General features: G+C 44.6%; 2 protein-coding genes across 5 annotated transcripts in view; one reads left to right on the forward strand and one right to left on the reverse strand.

Annotated features, from left to right (window-relative positions):
• The window catches only part of cep85l (centrosomal protein 85, like), a 58,677-nt gene extending 48,499 nt beyond the window's left edge, over positions 1-10,178 (forward strand). For 2 of the 3 annotated variants that reach the window (XM_027155432.2, XM_027155431.2), the window contains exons 5-13: positions 773-890; positions 984-1,163; positions 1,583-1,735; positions 3,424-3,578; positions 4,581-4,698; positions 4,947-4,997; positions 6,372-6,479; positions 7,390-7,549; positions 8,020-10,178. In XM_027155432.2, the coding sequence (XP_027011233.1) occupies positions 773-890; positions 984-1,163; positions 1,583-1,735; positions 3,424-3,578; positions 4,581-4,698; positions 4,947-4,997; positions 6,372-6,479; positions 7,390-7,549; positions 8,020-8,183 (1,207 nt within the window). In that variant the 3' untranslated portion in view covers positions 8,184-10,178. The remainder of the gene's footprint in view (positions 1-772; positions 891-983; positions 1,164-1,582; positions 1,736-3,423; positions 3,579-4,580; positions 4,699-4,946; positions 4,998-6,371; positions 6,480-7,389; positions 7,550-8,019) is intronic. The other variant, XR_007138179.1, reaches the window with a different exon arrangement.
• The window catches only part of si:dkeyp-114g9.1 (uncharacterized protein LOC555399 homolog), a 28,765-nt gene continuing 8,328 nt past the window's right edge, over positions 4,564-25,000 (reverse strand). Inside the window, exons 4-9 of one of the 2 annotated variants that reach the window (XM_047801937.1) lie at positions 24,198-24,455; positions 23,670-23,761; positions 21,305-21,486; positions 18,643-18,812; positions 4,785-4,874; positions 4,564-4,702 (exon numbers count right to left, since the gene is read on the reverse strand). In XM_047801937.1, the coding sequence (XP_047657893.1) occupies positions 4,686-4,702; positions 4,785-4,874; positions 18,643-18,812; positions 21,305-21,486; positions 23,670-23,761; positions 24,198-24,455 (809 nt within the window). In that variant the 3' untranslated portion in view covers positions 4,564-4,685. Of the gene's footprint in view, positions 4,703-4,784; positions 4,875-8,980; positions 11,240-18,642; positions 18,813-21,304; positions 21,487-23,669; positions 23,762-24,197; positions 24,456-25,000 lie in introns of those variants that run through there. The other variant, XM_047801936.1, reaches the window with a different exon arrangement.

Below are 25,000 nucleotides of genomic sequence, written 5' to 3' on the forward strand. Positions count from 1 at the left end.
GGCGAATTAACAACTTGCTGCAGATCTGATCGAGTTTTAACTTAAACCACTTCGCACCCCTCACATCCAAGTCGTCCGCTTTCTGAACTTTCGCCATCTGGCTCAAATAGCAGCAAAACCAGGCACAGGAACAGTTTCTTCCCCCAGACGATCTGCCTCATGAACACTTGAATGTTCTTCCACCTCCATCCCAGGCAATCTCTACATCTCATTCTATTCCATTCTGTCATCTATAGCACAACTGTGCATACAATCTATTTTATTTTGTTTTTTTTCCTTTCATTCTTCATTATATTTTGCTGATCTCTGCGTGTTCCGGAAGCGTATGACACTTAGATTGTGTGTATGCGTAAACACACTCGTGACTAAAGCTCTTATTAATTCTGGTTCTGATTCCGAGGATTCCTGCGTTCCCGGTGTTCAGCTGCACTCTCGTGTCCGTTGCACTTCTATCTTCTCTCACTTGCGAAGACTTTCATCTATTTTTAATTCGCTCTTTTCCCTTTTCCTCTTTTTGCTGGTTTACCGGCTCTCTCCGATTCTCTTTCCCAGTAACAAATCGTCGACTCCTGTTCGCACGTCGGATCTTTTTCGTTCCCGTTAAAAAAGTGGGTTTTGTTGCACCGTGACATTCGGATAAGCGACCTTTATGTTCTCTGCTGTTACGTGGTCATTAGATGAGAGCGAATAAATCCGATCCTTAACAGTTACACACCTGTCATGCAGTGAATGTGTTTCCATTTCCTTTTCTTTTTTTCCCCTTCATTTCCAGGCAAAAGCAACAGATCCTGCAGCTCCATGCCAGAATCAGGGAAAACGAGTTGAGGGCACAGCATGTCCTCCAGAGCCAGAGAGGGCGCTGTGAAGACTCATACGTGCTTAAATCAAAGGTACTTCATTACACATTACGCATGCGAACACGATCAGAAGAGCTTCCGATGTGTTATTATAGCCGTACGTCCTGCATTGCCGTTCCTCCTCAGGAGAGCCCGATGGACAGCCCTGCGTCGTCTCTACACAGTCCTCAGCCTCCACTGTGCTGTGAGAACGGAGAGCTGGCGCGCAGACTGGCCTCGTCCGAGCTCGACGTCATCCATCTCAAAGATTTCCTCAAGCAGAACACACAGAAATACACAGAGGACATCAAGAAGCTGGAGGAAAAGGTCTGCAACATCTTAGCCTTCTCTCACATGCTAATAAAACCTTCAGAGCGTGCGCTGTTGTAATAAACAACAACAACAACAACAGTCCCAAACGTCTTTTATTCTTCTTCTACCACAGAAATGTCACGTCACGTACGAGTTTCAATTTATTTACCACAGACTGTTGTTGATACACACATTAAGATAGACCACATGAGGTCACGATTCAACTTAATCTTGATTTTTACCCCAAAATATCGCTAGTTTTAGATTTATAATAACTAGTTTTAATATGAACTCTATGATTTATGGCTCATGGCTAGAATATTGAATTCTTTTATCAAACATTTAGAAGACAATCTCAGTTTGATTATAATTTCTGATATTAAACAGTGTGTGCGTGTGTGTGTGTGTGTGTGTGTGTGTCTTTCTCTCTCTAGATGAAGACGCGCGATCGCTACATCAGCAGTCTGAAGAAGAAATGCCAGCGAGAGCAGGAGCAGAATCAGGAAAAGCAGCAACGCATCGAGACTCTGGAGAAATACCTGGCAGATCTGCCCTCGCTGGATGAGGTGCACACACAGGCCCAGCAGGTATACACACACACACACACACACACACACACACCTTTTTTTCTTCTAAATATTATTCTTTTCCACTGTTGTTTAACCCAACAAGAAAGGCATTTGTCCTGCCGTTGATCACTTGCTCTAACAAAAGCGGCTAAGATAAATTGATAAATACTTTTTTACACACGGTGTTACATCAGATCACATAATTATATCACACAACATTATATTACTTATTGCATCACATGGGTTTATTGTGAGCCTGACCAGGTCAGAGTGGGCCTTAAAAAAGAGAAAGGAAAATGAATGAGAGAAATGAATAAAAATGTATGTATTTTTGTATAGTTAAAAATAAATAAATAAATAAAAACAAGGCGCATTATTTAAACAATATTTGGATACCTACTGGAGTTAGATGGTGTTTTTTTTTCTGGGGAAAAAAGTTTTTATTAAAATCATAGTTACAAAAAAAAAAGCTTTTAAATTAAAAAAAAAAAATAGATTTTTTTTTATTTTATAAACCATGTCGTTATATTCCAGACATTTATAATAACTCTGATAATGTCGGGTTGTGGTTTCTTCCTCAGTAGAAAGTTCAGTCTGCTATTCGAACTATATGTTTGTTTGTTTATTTACTTACACACTGAAAGCACACACACAAACACAGCAGTTACAGAAACCTGCCTCTGTTCCGTCAGCCGAGTTTAGCCGATTAAAGCGTAACCAACACATTCATGTATTAACGACGTGGGCTCCTGAGCGCCTGTCCCCCACAGCCGTGCTTAACACGCCTGTAAAAGAGCCTTTAACGTGATAACAAGCTCGCGTTTACTGTTTAAGGACAAGCTGCTCACACTCGATTAAATCCACACCGTTTGCTCGCTGTAATGTGTGCAGGTTGAAAAGCAGCTCTCAGTGACAGGCTGATGTTATCTGTACACAAACCAGAGCTCTAGGACGATACAGCAGCTGATTACAACATGCTAATTGGCTTAACACCTTGTTACAGTAGCAGGGCCACAAAACCGAGCCAGCAGGGGGCAGTAAAGAACAACGACAGGTTCAAGATTCCTACAGAGCCAGAGAGAATTTTCTTTCTTTTAGTAACTAATGTCTGTCTTTCTATCTAGCTAATTAATCTATATTAAATATACTAATTTGTAATAAATAAACAATACATATATTATGACTATCTTTGTTTTATTTTTTTCTTTTAAATAATTTGTGTTTAATATTTTTATCCCCATTATTTTGTTTACTGATCAGTTTGCATGTATTTTTATTACAATTTTTGTACATTTTAATTCCGAACTGCTAATATTTTCTGTAATGTAAATAATCTCTCTCAAATCTCTCGTCTTTAACAAACCCGAGCTCTAAAATCAACAGCTTTTGTTAGGTACGTATACACACAAACTAGGCAATTAAGGGATAAAGACGATTTCTCACTCCGCTACACGGCAGCTAGAGAATAATCATCAACGCTGATCAAATGGACCGATCTTTACGTGCCTCAGACTTTCACCTTTAATAAAATGTAGATTTCCCAGCACCATAAGAGACGATGTGCGACTTGAAATAAAGTTCATTAGAAGTATAAAGGACAAAATACCACTGGTCCTGTATTTCCAGTATAAGGACACACACTGAGCAGCCCTTACCTTTGCATGTGTGTGTAATTATTGGGGTGTGTGTGTGTGTGTGTGTGTCAGCTGGAGGAGGTGCAGGTGAAAACGCAGACGCTGCAGGACACAGTGGAGCAGCTGGAGAGGAGCTTAGAGGAGAGTCGAAGTCGACTGCAGGAGAAAGACACCATCATCGAGAGACAGGCCAAGAGGGAGACGGAGCTGATGGCTGCCGTGCAGAGGTGTGTGTGTGTGTGTGAGAGAGAGAGAGAGATTTTAGCCATCATTAGTTTTTTTATCTTTTGGCTAAGACCCTAAATGACCCAGATGTGTATCAGCGATCACACCGAGTATCAGAAACAAGATGGACTATTAAAGTTCGTCTTCGGTCCCCGATTTTCACTGCTAACATGGATCACTGCACGGGTTAAAAACAGTAACAGCCGTTAAAGGATGGAATAACAGGAACAACACAAAATCTGTTCCTGCTCATGCTGATCCCATCGTTTATCACATCCTCGTACGATTTCCCACAGTTACACCTCTGAATCAGAGGATATTGTGTAGAGCAGTTCTGCTTTTTAGGCTGCGTGTCAAAACAGAACTGATTAAAAATGAGGCATTTATTGAAATAAATGATACATTTCCTGGTTTAGAGAAAAAAATACACCCCCCCCCCCCAACACACACAGTTTTCATTTCAAGAAAAAAAAATAAAGCCAAGTTAAAATTATTATTTTTTTTTTTTAATTATCTCTGACAGCACAGAAATGTTATAATTTGCTGAGGTGTTCACATTTATAACGCGAATCTCTTATATGATCGGTCACAAATGTAATCCCTTCATGTTATAGACTTAAATATCTGAACATAGAGACAAAGTAAAGGTTTATAATAGAGCAGATTTTTAAAAAACGTTCCTTTTTTAAAATTTTTTTTATTGGACAACCAATCACGGTCTTCGATAGAATGTGTCACCTAGTACCGGGTTAAGCCCCGCCCCCTCTCTAAGATGAAAGTTATCGTATCGTCCTTGTTCGGCGTCGCTCTTTGATCGAAGCTTAAGAGTGATTCTGGACCATAGTTAGAAATGTTTAGCTCATTCTTAGGAATACGTGTCGTCCCGAAGCTCTGAGAGAACATGCTGCCGTCGCGGCCAGGCGTCCGTTTTATGCGACTCCTTTAGTCGTTGTGTTACATGAGACCACAGACGTTAACAGTCTTTCTCTCTAATCCGGCCACAGTTTGCAGGAGAAGGTGGAGAAATGTCTGGAGGACGGCGTGCGGTTGCCCATGCTGGACCTGAAGCAGCTGGAGAGGGAGAACACGCGTCTCCTGGAACAGCAGTCTCACAACAGCACGGTATCTAAATCACACACAGCACATTACACTGTTACTGGTACAAAGTAAAGGAGAAAAACATTAATAATAACAAACTAAACTCTTACCTCTGTTATTACACGGGTGGGGTTGGGTCTCAGACAGGCCGTGTTTATTCTGGTTGAATCCACTCCATCTGCACAGCTGAATGTTTTTCTCTACACACAGTACAAGTGCAAACACACACACACACACACACACACACACCTGACGACGTATTGTGTTTTCAGCTGATCGACAGCCAGAAGCAGCAGATCGACAGACTCACGCTGGAGTTAACGGTAAGCAGCCCACACTCTGAACTCTGTATTCACAGCTCACACACACAGCACAGGTACAGGGTGGTGTGTGTGTGTGTGTGTGTGTGTGTGTGTGTGTGTGTGTAGAACAAGATGTAGGTTCGGTTTCAGTTTTTATGCAAATATTGAAATTACACACCTAATAATCCTGTAATGGAGAAGAGCTGGATTTCATTCCAGTGTGGGTGAGAAGGAACAGATGGGGTTTACGAGCCTGTATTAAGGAGATTTAAGGTTTAGAGAGAGGGATGGATAGAGAGGGCGGTGGATAGAGAGAGATGGATTTAGAGAGAGGTGGGATAGAGAGAGAGAGAGAGATGGATTGAGAGAGGGATTGAGAGGGCAGTGGATAGAGAGAGATGGATTGAGAGAGAGGGGGTGGATAGAGAGAGGGGGATTGAGAGAGGGGGATTGAGAGGGCAGTGGATAGAGAGAGATGGATTGAGAGAGGGGGGGTGAATAGAGAGAGGGGGATTGAGAGAGGGGGATTAAGAGGGCAGTGGATAGAGAGAGAGGGGGTGGATAGAGAGAGGGGGATTGAGAGAGGGGGATTAAGAGGGCAGTGGATAGAGAGAGATGGATTGAGGGGGGGGTGGATAGAGAGAGGTGGGATTGAGAGGGCGGAGGAGAGAGATGGATATAGAGAGGGGGATTGAGAGGGCGGTGGATAGAGAGGGCAGTGGATAGAGAGAGGACGGTGGATAGAGAGGGGGATTGAGAGGGCAGTGGATAGAGAGATGGCGGTGGATAGAGAGATGGGGAGGAGAGAGAGGGAGGGATTGAGAAGGGGAGGTGGATAGAGAGAGGGGGAGGAGAGAGAGGGAGGGATTGAGAAGGGGAGGTGGATAGAGAGAGGGGGAGGAGAGAGAGGGAGGGATTGAGAAGGGGAGGTGGATAGAGAGAGCGCACGAGTGAAGTAGCTGCTATAAAGTAAGTGACCGTGTATTTTGGGAGTGCACCATGACATTAATTGTAAATGTGTCACGAGGTGATTAATACATTTAAGTCAGTGGCGTCAGTCAGTCAGTGGCGTCAGTCAGTCAGTGGCGTCAGTCAGTCAGTGGCGTCAGTCAGTCAGTCAGTCAGTGGCGTCCAGGTAAATAAAACACACTTTAGACACAAGAACTTTAGCCATTACAGAAAAATCATTCAAACCGATACGAAGCAGAGTTGAGATTTCCCCCCAATACCAGCTGATTTAACCCTCAGTAATATCTACAGGGTCCTAACTTACTTTTCTGTAAGTCGGTCAATTATCCAGTGCAACAGCAGGTAATAAACACGTCTGCAGTGATCAGTGTGATGTCAAATTACATGTCATCTCTCTCTCTCTCTCTCTCTCTCTCTCTCTCTCAGGCACTGGAGAAGAGGCTGCAGAAGGAAAGAGCCATCACCCAGGAGCTCCATAAGCAGCTCATAGAGAGAGAGGAAGACCTGAAGATGCTGTCTAAGAGTGTTCAGCAGGTACAGCCCGGGTCCTGACACAACACACAGCTCCGTCACCCGTCCGTACCACCGGTTCACTTACATACAGTCAGATTCATCACCATTAGTCAGTTGGAAGCGAGAAACCAGAGCTCACTAACAACGGTTAGTTATTAAAAGCTTTACGTTTCTCCGGTTCATCAGTCCAAATCTCCAGCATTGCACTCTGTAGGTTTTTCCCACCATTTTCGTGTGGACATGAACACACAATGGCTCATACAGACCGTAATAAGGAGTAAAAGAATCTCTGCTCCTGAACAGATGTTCTCGCCTAGAGAATAATCACCAGAGCAGACCGGAATGTGAGGACTCACATCTGTAGAACTGATGGTGGTTAGTTGAGTCTCCTCACCTTGTCTTCATGTCAGTGAAAGCGTCAGAGATCAAAGCTGCAGCGTGTCATCACTCATCACACCGAAACCCTGCACTTCATCACACCTCAGCTCTCAGAATCCATCACGCCGTCGTTCTCTCTGAAATACAGCTGAGCAGCTACGTGAACTTCAGCACGAGTTTGTAACTCTGTCGGAGTGTCTAAAAACGTTTGAACAAACGTGAAAAAAAGTATTGAAACATATTTCAGTATCTCACACACACACACACCCCCGTGTGTAATCTCACACTGCAGATGTGAACGTCGCACTTCATCACCCCAAAAGAACTCCAACAGCCCAGCATCAGCACGTACAAGAGCCATCACACAGATAGCTACAGATAGCTAAATATTTACAGATAAAGATCTATAAAAATGTCCTAACTTTGACAGCACGTGAAATATGACGTCACAGCCGGAGTCTACAAAGAGCTTCTTCATGTCACAAATTCGTATACAGCTCGTGTAGGTTAATAATATTCTGGTGTGTGTGTGTGTGTGTGTGTGTGTGTGTAGAAGCAGCAGCATGTGGATAACAACACCGGGCTCCAGGAAGCAGGCTCTCTGCTAAAGGAAATGTCTTTGTGTCTGCTGGACCTGAAGGCTCTGTGCAACATTCTCACCCAGAGAGCACAAGGCAAAGAACCCAACCTGGCACTGCTGCTGGGCATCAAATGTGAGCATCGCAGTAAAACTTATCTGACTGAAGAATAGCTAAGAAACTCAAATCCAGAACCATGGTGTAACCATGGCATTACTTCTGTAAGTATCTTTGATGGTTTGAGCCACGCAAGATAAACTCCATACGCGCTGAAGCTCATCTTACTACAGAGGGGTTTAGTGGCTCAGTTTAAATAATAAAATGTGTTAAACCACCATCACTACATCACTGAGCAGAACAAAGTGCTGCGTCTTATTGGTGCAGCAAGATGTGTCTAATACAGTTAGATATACAGTCTAATACAGAGGTCTGATTACAGTCACAACCACATCATCATAATCAGAGCGCTCTGATGTGCAACATGTACAGGATTTTCTCATTCAAATGTAAAAGGTTAGAGGTTAGATCACGTGACATGATGATAGACACGCGTTAAGGTGCAGAAACAACGTAGGCATTAAAAGGATCCGTCTTTCTCGTTCCAGCGATGAGCTGCTCGTCCGAGGAGAGCGAGACGCCGCCGGCGGAGGATGGACTGCGGGCCAAGCTGCTGGAGGTGCGTCAGCTGAGGGAGGACATCGACGAGCTGCGCACCATCATCTCCGACCGCTACGCGCAGGACATGGGGGAGAACTGCGTGACGCAGTGAGCGTCACCCAGGAGGCCGAGCCGCTTCTCGCCGACAAAAAGGGAAAGGAGAAGAAAATCCGTCTGACTACTGAATGATGGACCGAGCTGTGAATTGTGTTTACACCGTTTGTGTGTTCATCTCTACGTCCAAGACCTTTCTATGGCGTATTTATTGGGACTAGAATAAGACCGTCAGTCATCAGTCACGCTACCGTATTTTCCGGACCACGAGTCACGGTTCAGCTTGTACATGGCTTTGTAGCGCGAAAAGACGTAACGTAGCCAACGTTGGCATTCACATTTACAGCATCTTACAGACGCACTTATCCAGAGCGACGTACGCGACAGTTTGATCACGGAATCACACCAAGAATCGACTGCGTCGAATTTAATCAAGCGTGCGAATTTAACACCGCCGCACAAAAATCTCGTCATCCCGAAAATACGGAAACGGAAGGAGGTGGCGATGAGCTCACGCTGCGGGTGTACAGAAACGACAGGAATACAAAGGGAGCTACAGCGCACACACACACACACACACACAGTGGAAAAGTGTGTGAAGTGGTTCATGCTGCTCCATCAAGTGCCTTGTGATGTTCCAGCTTGTTCACTGATTGTTTTATGTCTCCAAAGTCCAGACTGTGGCAGAATCTCAGTCTCACCCCAAAACTTTCATCTCCTCCATCGTGTGCTGCTGGTCGCAGGTCGACACTGAAGCAGATTGCGCTCATTCTCACACACACACACACACGGTCTTCCATGTAGCACCTTGTATTTTAGTGTGATGAACCATCGTGTTTGTGGTGATTTATTCCCCCCCCCCTTCTACTCAGACCCCATATTAACGATCCAGGCTCACTGAAAACCTCGAAGACAGACAGGATTGCATGACAGATGCACCCATAGAGGATTTTTTCCCCTCCTACAGTAGATTCCCTACAGCAGTATAAAGATCAGGAGCTGTGTAGAAACTGCTGACGTTACCATTGTGTGTGTGTGTGTGTGTGTGTGTGACGCACATGAGATTTTAGACTCGAGAGAGTTGTATTACAATTTAAACTTCTGTATAAACAACAATGCAAAAAAAACCTTCTCAGGTATATAAACAGTGTTAAGACGCCGTGGGCAAGTTGAAACCGCTTCGCTTTCCCATTTCAAAAAGGGATTAGAACTCTACAGGAGCAGTCGCATCTTAAATGGGATGGTTTCCTGTTATCCTCCGTTTTTGACCATATATATATATATAATGACTATTTCTTACTCTCTGTAATATAAGAAAGGAGGAAACGATGCTCGGTCATGACAACCTGCACATAAGCAAATGTTTTCCTGATATTTATTTATAACTTGTTTCTGCTAATGTATCCAGCTAGTAATATTAGCTTTGTTTTGTTTGCATGTTGTAAGGGTTTAGGTGAAGCGCTGGGGTGTGTGTGTGGCTCCAGATGGAGTTTGTACAGGAACAGAAGGTCTCTGAAGCTGGTTGGACATAAAATGCTATGCAACTTCATATTTACCAGCATAGAATTCAGCAGACATTGCTTTCCTGTGCCTTTATAAATCTATGCAGCAGAGATAGGGGTGTGTGTGTGTGTGTGTGTGTGTGTGTGGGGGGCACATGACGAGTGAAGCCATAGACACAAACAATGCAGATTTCTACTCAGGCTAATCAATGAAGACCCTGATGAGGATTTTGTGCACTGCATGTGAGCAAGGTGTGTGTGTGTGTGTGTAGGAACATACGCGTGTGTGGTTGTCATGGCCGATCACGCTCACACTGTGCCAGAGGCCGCCGGTTGGCTTTACCGCTCCACATCAACTCTCCTCGATCTAAACAGGCTTTAAGCTTTTAGTTTTTCAGCTCGACTTTCCTCATGCCAAAGCTCTATTTATGTACGTTTACAGAAAGTATTGACTCGTATTTTTTCAGGTAAAATTAAAAAACAAACAAAAAAAGGGACAAAAATATTTGCTTTCCATTTGTACAGAGAATAAATAAAATATTTTTCTATTATTTTTGTGCTTCTGTGTTTTTTTTAAATGAATTCTATTTTTTTCTTCTTTCTTTTTATTTATTTTTTAATACTTTGCTGTTTTGTTTTGAAGGGAATTTCAAGTCAGTTTTGTGTGTCTGGCTTTTTATTGTAGGTTGGTGATGTGGAATTAATCCATTCTGATATTTTATGAACGGAAATTTGTTTTTTTAAAGGTCATTTTATTTTATTTATTTTGAGGAGTGAAGGACATTTCTATTATTCTGCTATTTTTGGTGACAGGTTATAAATGTTCTGCTCTGAGGAAACATTTCTTCTTTCAGCGGCTGCTAACGATCGTGAAGAAGTAAAGAGACGTAACCAGACGAGGACATGGAGTTTCAAGCGGAAATAAAGCGACAGCAGATTAGGGATAAAGTTGAAGGGACTTTAATAAGTCTCAGGACTGTGAGGATAAAAAAAATAAAAAGGTAAAAATGGACAAGTCCAGTGATCGAGACAGGAAAAAAATGCAATCAAGTCCGTGTATGTAATGATGTAAAAAATTCAATGCTTATAAAAAAATAATTAAAAAAACACCCTCAGATTTACCAGAAAGAAAAAAAAAGGTTTTAGTGTTGGGGAGCTCATTGTGCTCGTCTTGGGGAAGAAGAAGAAAAAAAAACAAAAACAAAAAGCTAACGTGTGTAATTCATACTGCTAAAAATATTTACAAACTTCAGCGCGTCTCCACCAGACAGCTAGATCCATATTAACCACATTTTAAATTCAGCCAAAAAACGTCTTTATATAAATATGAATAAAAATTGTCTAAAAAAAATAAAATAAAAATACGGATATGCGGTCCCCTAAAAAGCTTTAAAAAGAAACCTGACGTCCGAGGCGGTTCACGGAGAGACGGGCCTGAGGCCGGGCTGCCAGAGTTCTGCCGCGAGGACGTCTGTGCTGTCGGCCAGTCGCGTGTGAACGTCCTGCAGCACCGCCTGCTTCACTCCCTCCATGTACAGCTGCTCACCTGAGTGCAGGTACAGCCACACCAACCGACTCAGCTGGGCGCTCGCTGAGGGACCGTGTAAACTTCCTGTTCACAAACACGACAATTACACACACACACCCCATCACAAACACGACAATTACACACACACACCCCATCACAAACACGACAATTAAACAACACAACAACACGACAATTACACAACACACATCCAAAATACACACAACCCCAACAACACGCAACACACACACCCCCATCACAAACGACAATTACACACCACAACCCACCACAAACACGACAATTCCACACACACACACACACCAACGACACAATTACACACACACACCCCATCACAAACACGACAATTACACACACACACACACCCCATCACAAACACGACAATTACACACACACCCCCACCCCATCACAAACACGACAATTACACACACACACACACCCCATCACAAACACGACAATTACACACACACACCCCATCACAAACACGACAAAGACACACACACACCCCATCACAAACACGACAATTACACACACACACCCCAACACAAACACGACAATAACACACACACCCCATCACAAACACGACAATTACACACACACACCATCACAAACACGACAATTACACACCCCCACACCCCATCACAAACACGACAATTACACACACACACCATCACAAACACGACAATTAGACACACACACCACACACCACATACACACACCCCACATCACAAACACGACATTTACACACACACCCCATCACAAACACGACAATTACACACACACCCCATCACAAACACGACAATTACACACACACACCCCATCACAAACACGACAATTACACACACACACACACCCCATCACAAACACGACAATTACACACACACACACCCCATCACAAACACGACAATTACACACACACACCAACACAAACACGACAATTACACACACCCCCACCCCATCACAAACACGACAATTACACACACACACCCCAACACAAACACGACAAGGACACACACCCACACCCATCCACACGACAAACACACACAACCCCATACAAACACACACACCCCCACCCCATCACAAACACGACAATTACACACACACACACCCCATCACAAACACGACAATTACACACACACACCCCATCACAAACACGACAATTACACACACACCCCCACCCCATCACAAACACGACAATTACACACACACACCCCATCACAAACACGACAATTACACACACACACACCCCATCACAAACACGACAATTACACACACACACCCCATCACAAACACGACAATTACACACACACACACCCCATCACAAACACGACAATTACACACACACACACCCCATCACAAACACGACAATTACACACACACACCCCATCACAAACACGACAATTACACACACACACACCCCATCACAAACACGACAATTACACACACACACCCCATCACAAACACGACAATTACACACACACACCCCATCACAAACACGACAATTACACACACACACACACCCCATCACAAACACGACAATTACACACACACACACCCCATCACAAACACGACAATTACACACACACACACCCCATCACAAACACGACAATTACACACACACACACCCCATCACAAACACGACAATTACACACACACACCCCATCACAAACACGACAATTACACACACACACCCCATCACAAACACGACAATTACACACACACACACACACCCCATCACAAACACGACAATTACACACACACACCCCATCACAAACACGACAATTACACACACACACACCCCATCACAAACACGACAATTACACACACACACCCCATCACAAACACGACAATTACACACACCCCCACCCCATCACAAACACGACAATTACACACACACACACACCCCATCACAAACACGACAATTACACACACACACCCCATCACAAACACGACAATTACACACACACACCCCATCACAAACACGACAATTACACACACACACACCCTATCACAAACACGACAATTACACACCCCCACCCCATCACAAACACGACAATTACACACACACACACCATCACAAACACGACAATTACACACACACACCCCATCACAAACACGACAATTACACACACACACCCCATCACAAACACGACAATTACACACACACACCCCATCACAAACACGACAATTACACACACACACCCCATCACAAACACGACAATTACACACACACACCCCATCACAAACACGACAATTACACACACACACACACCATCACAAACACGACAATTACACACACCCCATCACAAACACGACAATTACACACACACACACACCATCACGACAATTACACACACACACACCATCACAAACACGACAATTACACACACACCCACCATCACAAACACGACAATTACACACACACACCCCACATCACAAACACGACAATTACACACACACCCCATCACAAACACGACAATTACACACACACCCCATCACAAACACGACAATTACACACACACACACACCCCATCACAAACACGACAATTACACACACACACACACCCCATCACAAACACGACAATTACACACACACCCCATCACAAACACGACAATTACACACACACACCATCACAAACACGACAATTACACACACACACCCCATCACAAACACGACAATTACACACACACACACCATCACAAACACGACAATTACACACACACCATCACAAACACGACAATTACACACACACACACACCATCACAAACACGACAATTACACACACACCATCACAAACACGACAATTACACACACACACACCATCACAAACACGACAATTACACACACACACACACACCATCACAAACACGACAATTACACACACCCCATCACAAACATGCGGACAGCAAACATTTACACAACAAACCCTTAATGCAATAGAGCAAAGTGTCCCCGGTGTCGTCTTTGGTGAACCTGTGATACAACAAGTCGACCTTTACCCACCGAGCTACCACCTCATCATGAGACACGAGTCTCTGAACTCCGGTGTAAAACTAAACTGCCACTGCTGGGGCCCCTGAGTAAGGCCCTTAACACGTAAATACTCAGCTGTATATAGTCATATTTTTTCCCCACATATCGATGCTATCGGTCAGTCCCCACGTGGGTCTGTTATTTTTTTTACAACTTATTAACCTATCTAAAGTCCTGAAAATAGCTTAAGCACAAATCTTTTAACTCCATTGGACACTTCAACTGTCCACCTCTTCTTCACTCCGCGGGAGAGCGGCATATTTCTCCTCAAGATTAAGAGTCGCAACGAATCAACACGTCTTCTGAGGTAAATGTCTTCAAAACACTGGGCTCAAAGAAAATAAATAAATAAATAAATAAATAAAAATCTTGACCCCCGCTGGTTCTGGTGCTCGTCTGAGGACAGGAATTTAGCGCAAGACGATCCACAGCAACGCGGACTAAACCCTGTGCATTGCAGATAAGGCACGGCTTTTTTTTAAATTTCCTGAAAAATAATGATCTTGGAGATACGAGGATTCCGCCCGACAGCGACGATGTAAGGCTGTCCGTCAAATGTCATATACGTAAACGTAGCTAAGGTAACGAAGGAGACTCGCTGATGTTGGTCTTTAGATAACAGAAGGTCCCACAAACCCACACCTTAGACAAGTGGATCATTCTGAATGCTAGGCTTCACCTCGCTCGTAAGCAGTTCGCACTCGTTTAGCCGTGACTCGGCGAAGACTTTTACAAGGCTAACGTTTAGCCATTTAAAACGTTTAGCTGTGTAAACGTCACACGTCGAAAGCTTTGTACACAGTTCAAGGTTTTACAAAGCTTACAGTTTCCACAACCTCACTCACAGCTGAACTTTACAGAGCTAAACATTTACAAGGTTTTAGCAGAAAAAGATTTAAAGTTGTGTTTATTAGCAGAACCGTTTGTGTAAAAGCTTACGGCAGAGGTCTTAAAATCCTTGTTAAATGTCGGTGTTTATAGTTTAAAACAATTTTACGTAGCACAATTTATGTAGTAACAGTAGATTTTAATGATGATATTTATAATTGTAGACATTATCAGCTACCTGAGCCTCATAGCTAAGGTCCAAATCCAAGTAGACACACCAGAAAGATCTCGAACTGCGATTAAGGTCAAGATGATCTGTAAAGGATTTGATACGACTTGCTGTTAAATGATTAAAATATGTTTGTGTGCATTTACGTAAACATGAATGAACGGCATGAAGTTCCTCTGCGAGTTGGTAAACAAGACAAATCACCCGCCGGCCTGCAGCCGTCAGATCGACTGACCATCGCGGCTGAGGGTCGGAGACGCGTGCGGCGGAACGTCATACATCCTCATTAAGACTTCCCTGACATCTCGTCTCTGCCTCGTACATGATGAATGGCTCATACGCAGGCGAGCGCAAACGAGAGGAGAATTATTTATTCATTTATTTATGCATGTTTCTGCTCTTCACCTCCAGACCTGACTCAATCTCGGTCTCTCGGCAACCAGCAGCTCAAAACTCGGAGAGTAATTAGCACCACGTCACACACGCCGCGTCCGGAGCGACTGCGGCTCAGGAGCTAGACGTTGCGAGTGCATGCAAACTGCGAGGGGGTCAGAGATGACGTTAGAATAAAAAGCGTTAGAACAAATATAAAAAAAAGAATGAGAAAAGAAAGGAATGAGACGGTGACATTTAGGATGAGTGTGTGCTTATATTCAGATAGATACATAAATAGTCTAAAAGAGACAGACAACAGACAGGCAGGCAGCTATAGAGAGAGAGAGACCGAGACAGACAGAGAGAGAGATAGAGACAGACAGAGATAGACAGAGACAGAGAGACAGAGACAGACAGAGATAGACAGAGACAGAGAGACAGAGAGACAGACAGAGAGACAGACAGAGAGACAGAGAGAGAGAGACAGACAGAGAGACAGAGACAGAGAGAGACCGAGACAGACAGAGAGACAGACAGAGAGACAGACAGAGATAGACAGAGAGACAGACAGAGATAGACAGAGATACAGACAGAGATACAGAGATACAGACAGAGATACAGAGAGACAGAGACAGACAGAGATACAGACAGAGATACAGAGAGAGACCGACAGAGAGAGACAGAGAGACCGACAGAGAGAGACAGAGAGACCGACAGAGAGAGACAGACCGAGACAGACAGAGACAGACCGAGACCGACAGAGACCGACAGAGAGAGAGAGAGAGACCGACAGAGAGAGAGAGACCGACCGACAGAGAGACCAACCGACAGAGAGACCGACCGACAGAGAGACCGACCGACAGAGAGACCGACCGACAGAGAGACCGACCGACAGAGAGACCGACCGACAGAGAGACCGACCGACAGAGAGACCGACCGACAGAGAGACATACAGATAGAGATAGACAGAGACAGACAGATAGAGACAGACAGAGACAGACAGATAGAGACAGACAGACAGACAGATAGAGACAGAGAGACAGATAGAGACAGACAGAGAGACAGATAGAGACAGACAGAGAGACAGATAGAGACAGACAGAGAGACAGATAGAGACAGACAGAGAGACAGACAGAGAGAGACAGAGACAGACAGAGAGACAGATAGAGACAGGCAGAGACAGAGAGATAGCCAGAGACAGAGAGATAGCCAGAGACAGAGAGATAGCCAGAGACAGAGAGATAGCCAGAGACAGAGACAGATAGAGATAGACAGAGACAGATAGAGATAGACAGAGACAGAGAAAGATAGACAGAGACACAGACAGAGACAGAGAGAGACAGAGAGAGACAGACAGAGAGACAGATAGAGACAGACAGAGACAGAGAGAGATAGAGAGAGAGAGACAGACAGAGAAAGAGAGAGAGACAGACAGAGAGAGAGAGAGACAGAGAGACAGATAGAGACAGACAGAGAGACAGACAGAGAGAGACAGATAGAGATAGACAGAGACAGAGAGACAGATAGAGATAGACAGAGAGACCGATAGAGATAGACAGAGACAGAGAGACCGATAGAGATAGACAGAGACAGAGAGACCGATAGAGATAGACAGAGACAGAGAGACTGATAGAGATAGACAGAGACAGAGAGACCGATAGAGATAGACAGAGACAGAGAGAGACAGACAGAGTGACAGATAGACAGATAGAGACAGACAGAGAGACAGATAGAGAGACAGAGAGCGAGACAGAGAGACAGATAGAGAGGTATTTCTTTGCCATAGGAAATTCAAGCATCCAGAAACAACATGGTGAGAAATAAGATGAAGTAAAGTGCTAAGTGAGGCAGCAAGAATAGAAATTTAAAACATAAATGTGAATAAGGACGTCTGCTAAATGCAAGACGTAACATCTGCCCCCCCATATATCCATCCATCCATCCATCTATCTATATATATATATATATAAAAACTGTATATAACTATATTTATATATAACTATATATAAAAATAAACAAAAACAAACATAGTATATATATATATAATTAAATATCTACATGTGGTAAAATGTCCTATCGCTCATCTCTGCCCTGGCCAGCGTGACACGGTCATGTCTGTGGTCTGAAGAAACAAACGAGATTCTGTTCACATGAAACCAATCCGCTGTAAAAGTAATCAATCCGATTTGCCCTGCCGTGTGAGACAAGAACTGACATCAGACTTGTTGTGATTTTTGCTGCTAATAAATTAGACTGAGGGGCAAGAAAGAAGAGGGGAGGAAAAAAAACAAACAAACAACCAACCAACCAACCCCACTACATTAGGAGTCCCTACAGCTGAACTCTATCCATCCTGCTCTATTTATCCTGCCTAATAAACAGTAATAAAGAGCAGGAGGAGTTAAATCCAAATCATATGTTCAAATACACAGCCAAGTTCCCCAGATGCCCTTTTACTTCCAGTGCACTTTCTAAACGTGGCTCCATGGACACTTTTCGGGTGAAATAACATTTATTTTGTTATAAAAAGAATTGTTATATAATTTCGATTTATTTTGTCCACATGTCTAAAATGCAGCAAAGAAAATGGACATGTTGACAAAATAAATCGAAATTATATATATACGAACGGTTCGTTTACGGTGAGCGTAACGAGGCAACGACATTCACTCGTTTTATGACACAACACACACTATACATCTAACAGAAGAAAAAAAACCACCGCAGGTTACAAAACGTTTCATTAACAGCTCAGACGACGTTTGATTCCCAGCTGTTCTCGTGACCATTATATACTGTAGTGATGACGTTTACTACATTTATTAAAAACATTATCAGGTAAATAAACCAGTACGAGTCACTCCCCCCCAGACGTGCACACCGGATTGTTGGGGACTTCTGAGCTGCTCTGTCGTGGTAAATGTTCTCCGCTTCATTTATAATTACATGTAATGGTGTAAGCGGGGAGTGATTGTGACGCTCGTGTACGGAGCACGGTCAACTCACCTTGAGAGATCTTGGTGTCGAACTCCAGCAGCGTGAAGAGCTCATCAGGAAGCAGTTCTCTGAGCCAGGTGTTGTCCTCCAGGTAGATCCAGTCATGAAGCATCCTCTTCCTGTGCAGGAAACCCTGCACGTGCTGCAGGTACACGCTGTTACCCGACACCAGATACAGCCTAAGAACACAGGTTGTGTTATACAGCGTCGACAGTCAGAATGGTCGGTTTTGTGCTCAAAGCTGGCATTTTAGACTCGGATGTATTGTGTGATATATCGTTTATAGTAACACTGGTGCTGTGCGTGCTGCTCTCGCATCAGAGAATACGTCTCCACAATCGCTGCTCCTCCCCAGGCCTCATATAGTTCCCCAACGCAAACCCATCTCTCAGCTGTTACGGGAGATTTGAACAACGAGCCGTCCCAGCAAATATTAGCTAATTAGTCAAAGCGGGCTTTCGGTAATAATATTCTGCTTAGAGACAGAGAGCGAGACAGCGCGCGACACAGACAAAGCGCGCGACACAGACACAGCGCGCGACACAGACACAGCGCGCGACACAGACACAGCGCGCGACACAGACACAGCGCGCGACACAGACACAGCGCGCGACACAGACACAGCGCGCGACACAGACACAGCGCGCGACACAGACACAGCGCGCGACACAGACACAGCGCGCGACACAGACACAGCGCGCGACACAGCGACAGCGCGCGACACAGCGACAGCGCGCGACACAGCGACAGCGCGCGACACAGCGACAGCGCGCGACACAGCGACAGCGCGCGACACAGCGACAGAGAGCGACACAGCGACAGAGAGCGACACAGCGACAGAGAGCGACACAGCGACAGAGAGCGACACAGCGACAGAGAGCGACACAGCGACAGAGAGCGACACAGCGACAGAGAGCGACACAGCGACAGAGAGCGACACAGCGACAGAGAGCGACACAGCGACAGAGAGCGACACAGCGACAGAGAGCGACAGACAGAGCGACAGACAGAGCGACAGAGAGCGACAGACAGAGCGACAGACAGAGCGACAGAGAGCGACAGACAGAGCGACAGAGAGCGACAGACAGAGCGACAGATAGAGAGACAGACAGAGCGACAGATAGAGAGACAGACAGAGCGACAGACAGAGCGACAGATAGAGAGACAGACAGAGCGACAGATAGAGCGACAGACAGAGCGACAGATAGAGCGACAGACAGAGCGACAGATAGAGCGACAGAGCGACAGATAGAGCGACAGATAGAGCGACAGAGCGACAGATAGAGAGACAGAGCGACAGATAGAGAGACAGAGCGACAGATAGAGCGACAGAGCGACAGATAGAGAGACAGAGCGACAGATAGAGAGACAGAGCGACAGATAGAGAGACAGAGCGACAGATAGAGAGACAGAGCGACAGATAGAGAGACAGAGCGACAGATAGAGAGACAGAGCGACAGATAGAGAGACAGAGCGACAGATAGAGAGACAGAGCGACAGATAGAGAGACAGAGCGACAGATAGAGAGACAGAGCGACAGATAGAGAGACAGAGCGACAGATAGAGAGACAGAGCGACAGATAGAGAGACAGAGCGACAGATAGAGAGACAGAGCGACAGATAGAGAGACAGAGCGACAGATAGAGAGACAGAGCGACAGATAGAGAGACAGAGCGACAGATATTTCTTTTCCATAGGAAATTCAAGCATCCAGAAGCAATTACTTATATTATAAATATTACTTATTTTGAATATGTTGGTTATGAGGAGAACTGCTATAGGTGTTGGGGCAGGACCACTGATTGCCCACCTTAATATAACCGTCTGGAATTCTATAACACATAAAACTTGTAATTGTTGGTTCAGGAAATGCTGTAATGGGAAAATCATCAACATCAGGACAGTAACAGAGATGCATCACATCACCTTATTGATTAATTTCCTATGTAATCGCACCCTGAGTGATTTATACCCAATACTCTGTATAATGCAGGTTTACTCCTTAGCATTGCACATTGTACGGCGTAAACAACACACACGTTTCTTTATAGATGTAACGTTCATGTGATCCGCCTCTGCCAGCTCGGTTTATAAAGATGAACAGATGGAAAAGCTTCCTCGTATTAATTTGCCCCGATGATCATCTTTTATTTAATATTTCCTATTAGCTGACTGCAGTCGCTTGACTTTGATGGGAATGGCTTGGCCTGGCTTGGCTTTAGAGCAGAGTTTTATTCTCTGCACACTTCAAAAAGCCTCGGTGTGGATCTGTGCCCTGTGACTGACTGCAGGCTGTGTGTTTGAAGCTACCGGCCGTGGCCCAGTTCACCCACTGAGAGCTCAACAAGCTTCAAAGCCCTGTCTGAAAAGGGGGGAAAAAAAAAAAAAGGGCACCGGGGCAGAAAAACACTGAGCTCATCGAGCTTTAAACAGAAGAAACACCTAAATCTAATTAGAACAGCTCCTTCAAGGATCCAAGAAATGAATAAATATATAGCTGTATTTTTTTTCCCTTTCTCTCTGCATGTATGAAATGGTGTTGGATTTCCTGATGTTTTATTATTCGGTTCTAATTTTCTATTCTTCTACTTTCTACTTCTGTTCTTCTTGATTTAAATCCCGTTACGTCCCTTCGGCGTTCGCGTACACAGAGGCGACGCCAGTCACTTACTTGTAATAAGGAAGCGTCTCGATCATCTTCCAGTTGACGTAGTTCACGGCCGTCTCCTCCAGGGTGCATACACGGCTCATCTGTACCTTGGCCACCTGCCAGAACCTCTGGTGGTCCACCAGCCTCTCCTGCATCTCCCTCTTTAACAGCAGGTACACGCCATTCAGTGTGTCTTCATAAACCTGCCAGCAGATCACACCACACTTCATAGGGCCTTTTTACACCTGGTCACTTTGTGTGTTGTGTCTGATCCGACATCTGATTTGTTAAAATAAATAAATAACAAACGCGTCCCGGCGAACCGGATATCGATCCGATCTTTCTGCTCCCGCCCAAAATGCTAATCGAATATGAATATGAAAATGAAGCTGTATTTAAAAGGTGCGGTCTCCGTTGTTTGAAAGCCAATGTCGACATTTGAAATCACCAAAACAAACACTCCCCTAACCCAAATAAGCCCCACCCCTGTATCGATAGCTCCACCCACACATACATACGTAACCAAGGCAACTAATGGAAAGAAATGTGTCTTTATCATAGCTGAAGGGAAGAACAATACGATGGTAGATAAACAAACAAGCAAAAATGACACACAAGCATAATCATGTAAAGGACAAAGGCATATATTAGTTCTGTGTAACAAAGCAAAACCAACGTTACTCACCTATCGAGAAGGAAAAAAGCGCCTCGGCGTCTTAAGTAAAGTCGGCCACATATTCACAGGTCGGAGTTTCCCGAGTCAATAACTCCTGAGCTAAACGCTGTTACTACACAAAACACTGTTGTAGCTGCCTCTCTACATTACTACGATAGAAAAGAGGTGTTATTTGTGTAGTAACAGCGTTTAGCTCAGGAGTTATTGACTCGGGAAACTCCAACCTGTGAATATGTGGCCAACTTCCTGCTCCTTCAGTTCTCTCCAGCGCTGGAAAGCTGATCCTATATTAACACGTCCTACTTCTTGCCTTATCGTAAGCCTTTCTTCGTTTTCTTTCTTTGTTTTTATCCTCCATGTCAATGTTAAAACCTCTTTCTGCTAATGTAACATGCGCACTGAACACTCTCTCCCCCCATATTGACAAGCCCCGCCTCTATCTGCTCATTGGCTACACGTTTGTTTTGTTTATTATTCGGCCCAACTCGCTTTTCTGAAGCATTTCTCAAAAATCGGAGACCCTGCCTTTAAATACTGGCTGATATTTATGTGGACATTAGACTGAAAACATCCATAACATGCATTACGTTCAAGACACATTAATCATTATTTGGATTAAATGTACGAATGAGGAAAAAAATTCTCTGACTTGTTGAAGACAAACATTTAGAATTCATTTCCTAAAGCGTTATCTGTTCTGTAAACAAACGGACCACTTTGTCTGTCCTCTCGATTTTTCATGGAACTGCACCTCTGAATTCGATTAAAGTGGCAGTAAAACAGAAAAGGATGCTCAGACACGCAGCACTACTATAGAGGACGCGTATCGATACGCCTGTTATACGTTTAGCCAGCCGTTAGGAAAGAGGCGAGCGCTTCCTGTTGACCTGAGAATTTACAGACACCGGCTGATGAACTAATGAACTGGAGACACACAGTGGTGGGTTATGTACACCACAGGAATACCCAAGTATCTGCTGTGCTCTTCAGGAGCTTGTTTAAAGTTCACTTCAATGAAGAGAGACAGAGGGAGAGAAAGCAGTGCAGACTGAAGCGAGCTGCTTTAGTGCTTCAGACACAAGTATGTTCTAATATGAGAGAACAGACCGTTCAGTTAGCTAGTCGTGTTGTGTAGGGTTTGAGTGGGGAGGCCGGAAGGACAGCCGAGCGCTGTGGTGTGTTACAGTTACGTGCGTGTGTGTGTGTGTGTGTGTGTGTGTGTGTGTGTGTGTGAGAGTTAGGGCACTGTGGTGTGTTACAGTTACGTACGTGTGTGTGTGTGAGTGTTAGGGCACTGTGGTGTGTTACAGTTACGTGTGTGTGTGTGTGTGTGAGAGAGAGTTAGGGTACTGTGGTGTGTTACAGTTACGTGTGTGTGTGTGTGTGTGTGTGTGTGTGTGTGAGAGAGAGTTAGGGTACTGTGGTGCGTTACAGTTACGTGTGTGTGTGTGGTTGTGTGTGTGTGTGTGTGTGTGTGTGTGAGACAGAGTTAGGGCACTGTGGTGTGTTACAGTTACGTGTGTGTGTGTGTGTGTGTGAGACAGAGTTAGGGCACTGTGGTGTGTTACAGTTACGTGTGTGTGTGTGTGTGTGTGTGAGACAGAGTTAGGGCACTGTGGTGTGTTACAGTTACGTGTGTGTGTGTGTGTGTGTGTGTGTGAGACAGAGTTAGGGCACTGAGAGTTTTAATAAGAGCAGAGAGTGGTGTACCTTCCTGCGCTTCAGTCTGCCCCAGTCACGCCCCAGGATCCAGGCCACCACTGACTTACACATGGAGAAGTAGTTTCCTACTGTATGAATCCCTGCATGGAGAAGTGGAACACATCTTAATCAACACATGATTAGATGAACAGATACAAGCCTTAATTGTGTCACATCTTTCTACAAATATCCCAACTTTCTGACAAGGTTGGTGTCAGAGCCCAGGGTCAGACATGATACAGCACCACTGGAGCAGAAAGAGTTAAGGGCCTTGCTCAAGGGCCCAAGTGTTTGGGGCTTAAACCTAGTGATCAACAACACAGAGCCCTAACTGCTTGGGTCACCGCTGCTCTCATTACACCTGATGCTTGTTATTTCCCACAATTTCTCTACATTTTTCATCACGTCGTGATGGTCGCGCTTCTTTTAGAAATAATAACTGGCTATAAAAAGAGAAGCGAATCGCTTCGTTCATCGTTAAAAACCGTACGATGATCACTACTTGCACAGAAGCACGGGTTCTAAACCCTAACTTACCGACGTTCTCATCTCCCCGAGCCAGTCTGCCCTTCCAGTAGTCACTGGTGATGGGATGGAGGGAGGCCAGGTATCTCACGTCACACACCGTTTCTCCCCATGTGGAAACTTTCTTCTTACTGTGCTTCCTCCACTGAAGGTATATGGCTCTCAGCTGGCGGTTCATCGGGGCCGGCTGGCGAAAGAGCCAGTAGGTGAAAAGCCACTGGAACCTGCACTGGGTGTACTGGCGGTACATTGACTCCAGTTCCGAATGATCTAGAGGAGACAAAGGATAAGTGTGTGTAAAAAGGATAAGTGTGTGTAAAAAGGATAAGTGTGTGTAAAAAGGATAAGTGTGTGTAAAAAGAATACGTGTGTGTAAAAAAAAGAGAATGACGGGAAGATTTAAGAATGTAAACCACCGCCATGACAGATGACATGCGAGTCTTTTAAAATGAGAACCTGGTCCACAAATCTTAGCAGATGGAAACCCAAATGTAATTTTGCTTGTAATTTTATTAGGAAGACACTTGGAGAGGAAAACAGGGGGGGGGGGGGGGGGGGGGGGGGGGGGGGGGGGGGGGGGGGGGGGGGGGGGGGGGGGGGGGGGGGGGGGACGACACCAAAAGCTAATCAGACAGGATGTAGAATAAGGGAACCAAAACATGTAGCAAGACAAATGAGGGCTCTTTTCACTCCGCAGCCTGTTGTAGCACTTTGAAGTTACTCAGTAGTGCAAAAAATTGGATTAGTGTGTTTGTACTTCAAAAGGCTTCAGTCGCTTTTTGGTAGAGCATGAGGGCAAATACGAGAGGGCTCTG

Source organism: Tachysurus fulvidraco, chromosome 16 (genome assembly GCF_022655615.1).
Source record: "Tachysurus fulvidraco isolate hzauxx_2018 chromosome 16, HZAU_PFXX_2.0, whole genome shotgun sequence".
Taxonomy (NCBI): Eukaryota; Metazoa; Chordata; class Actinopteri; order Siluriformes; family Bagridae; genus Tachysurus; species Tachysurus fulvidraco.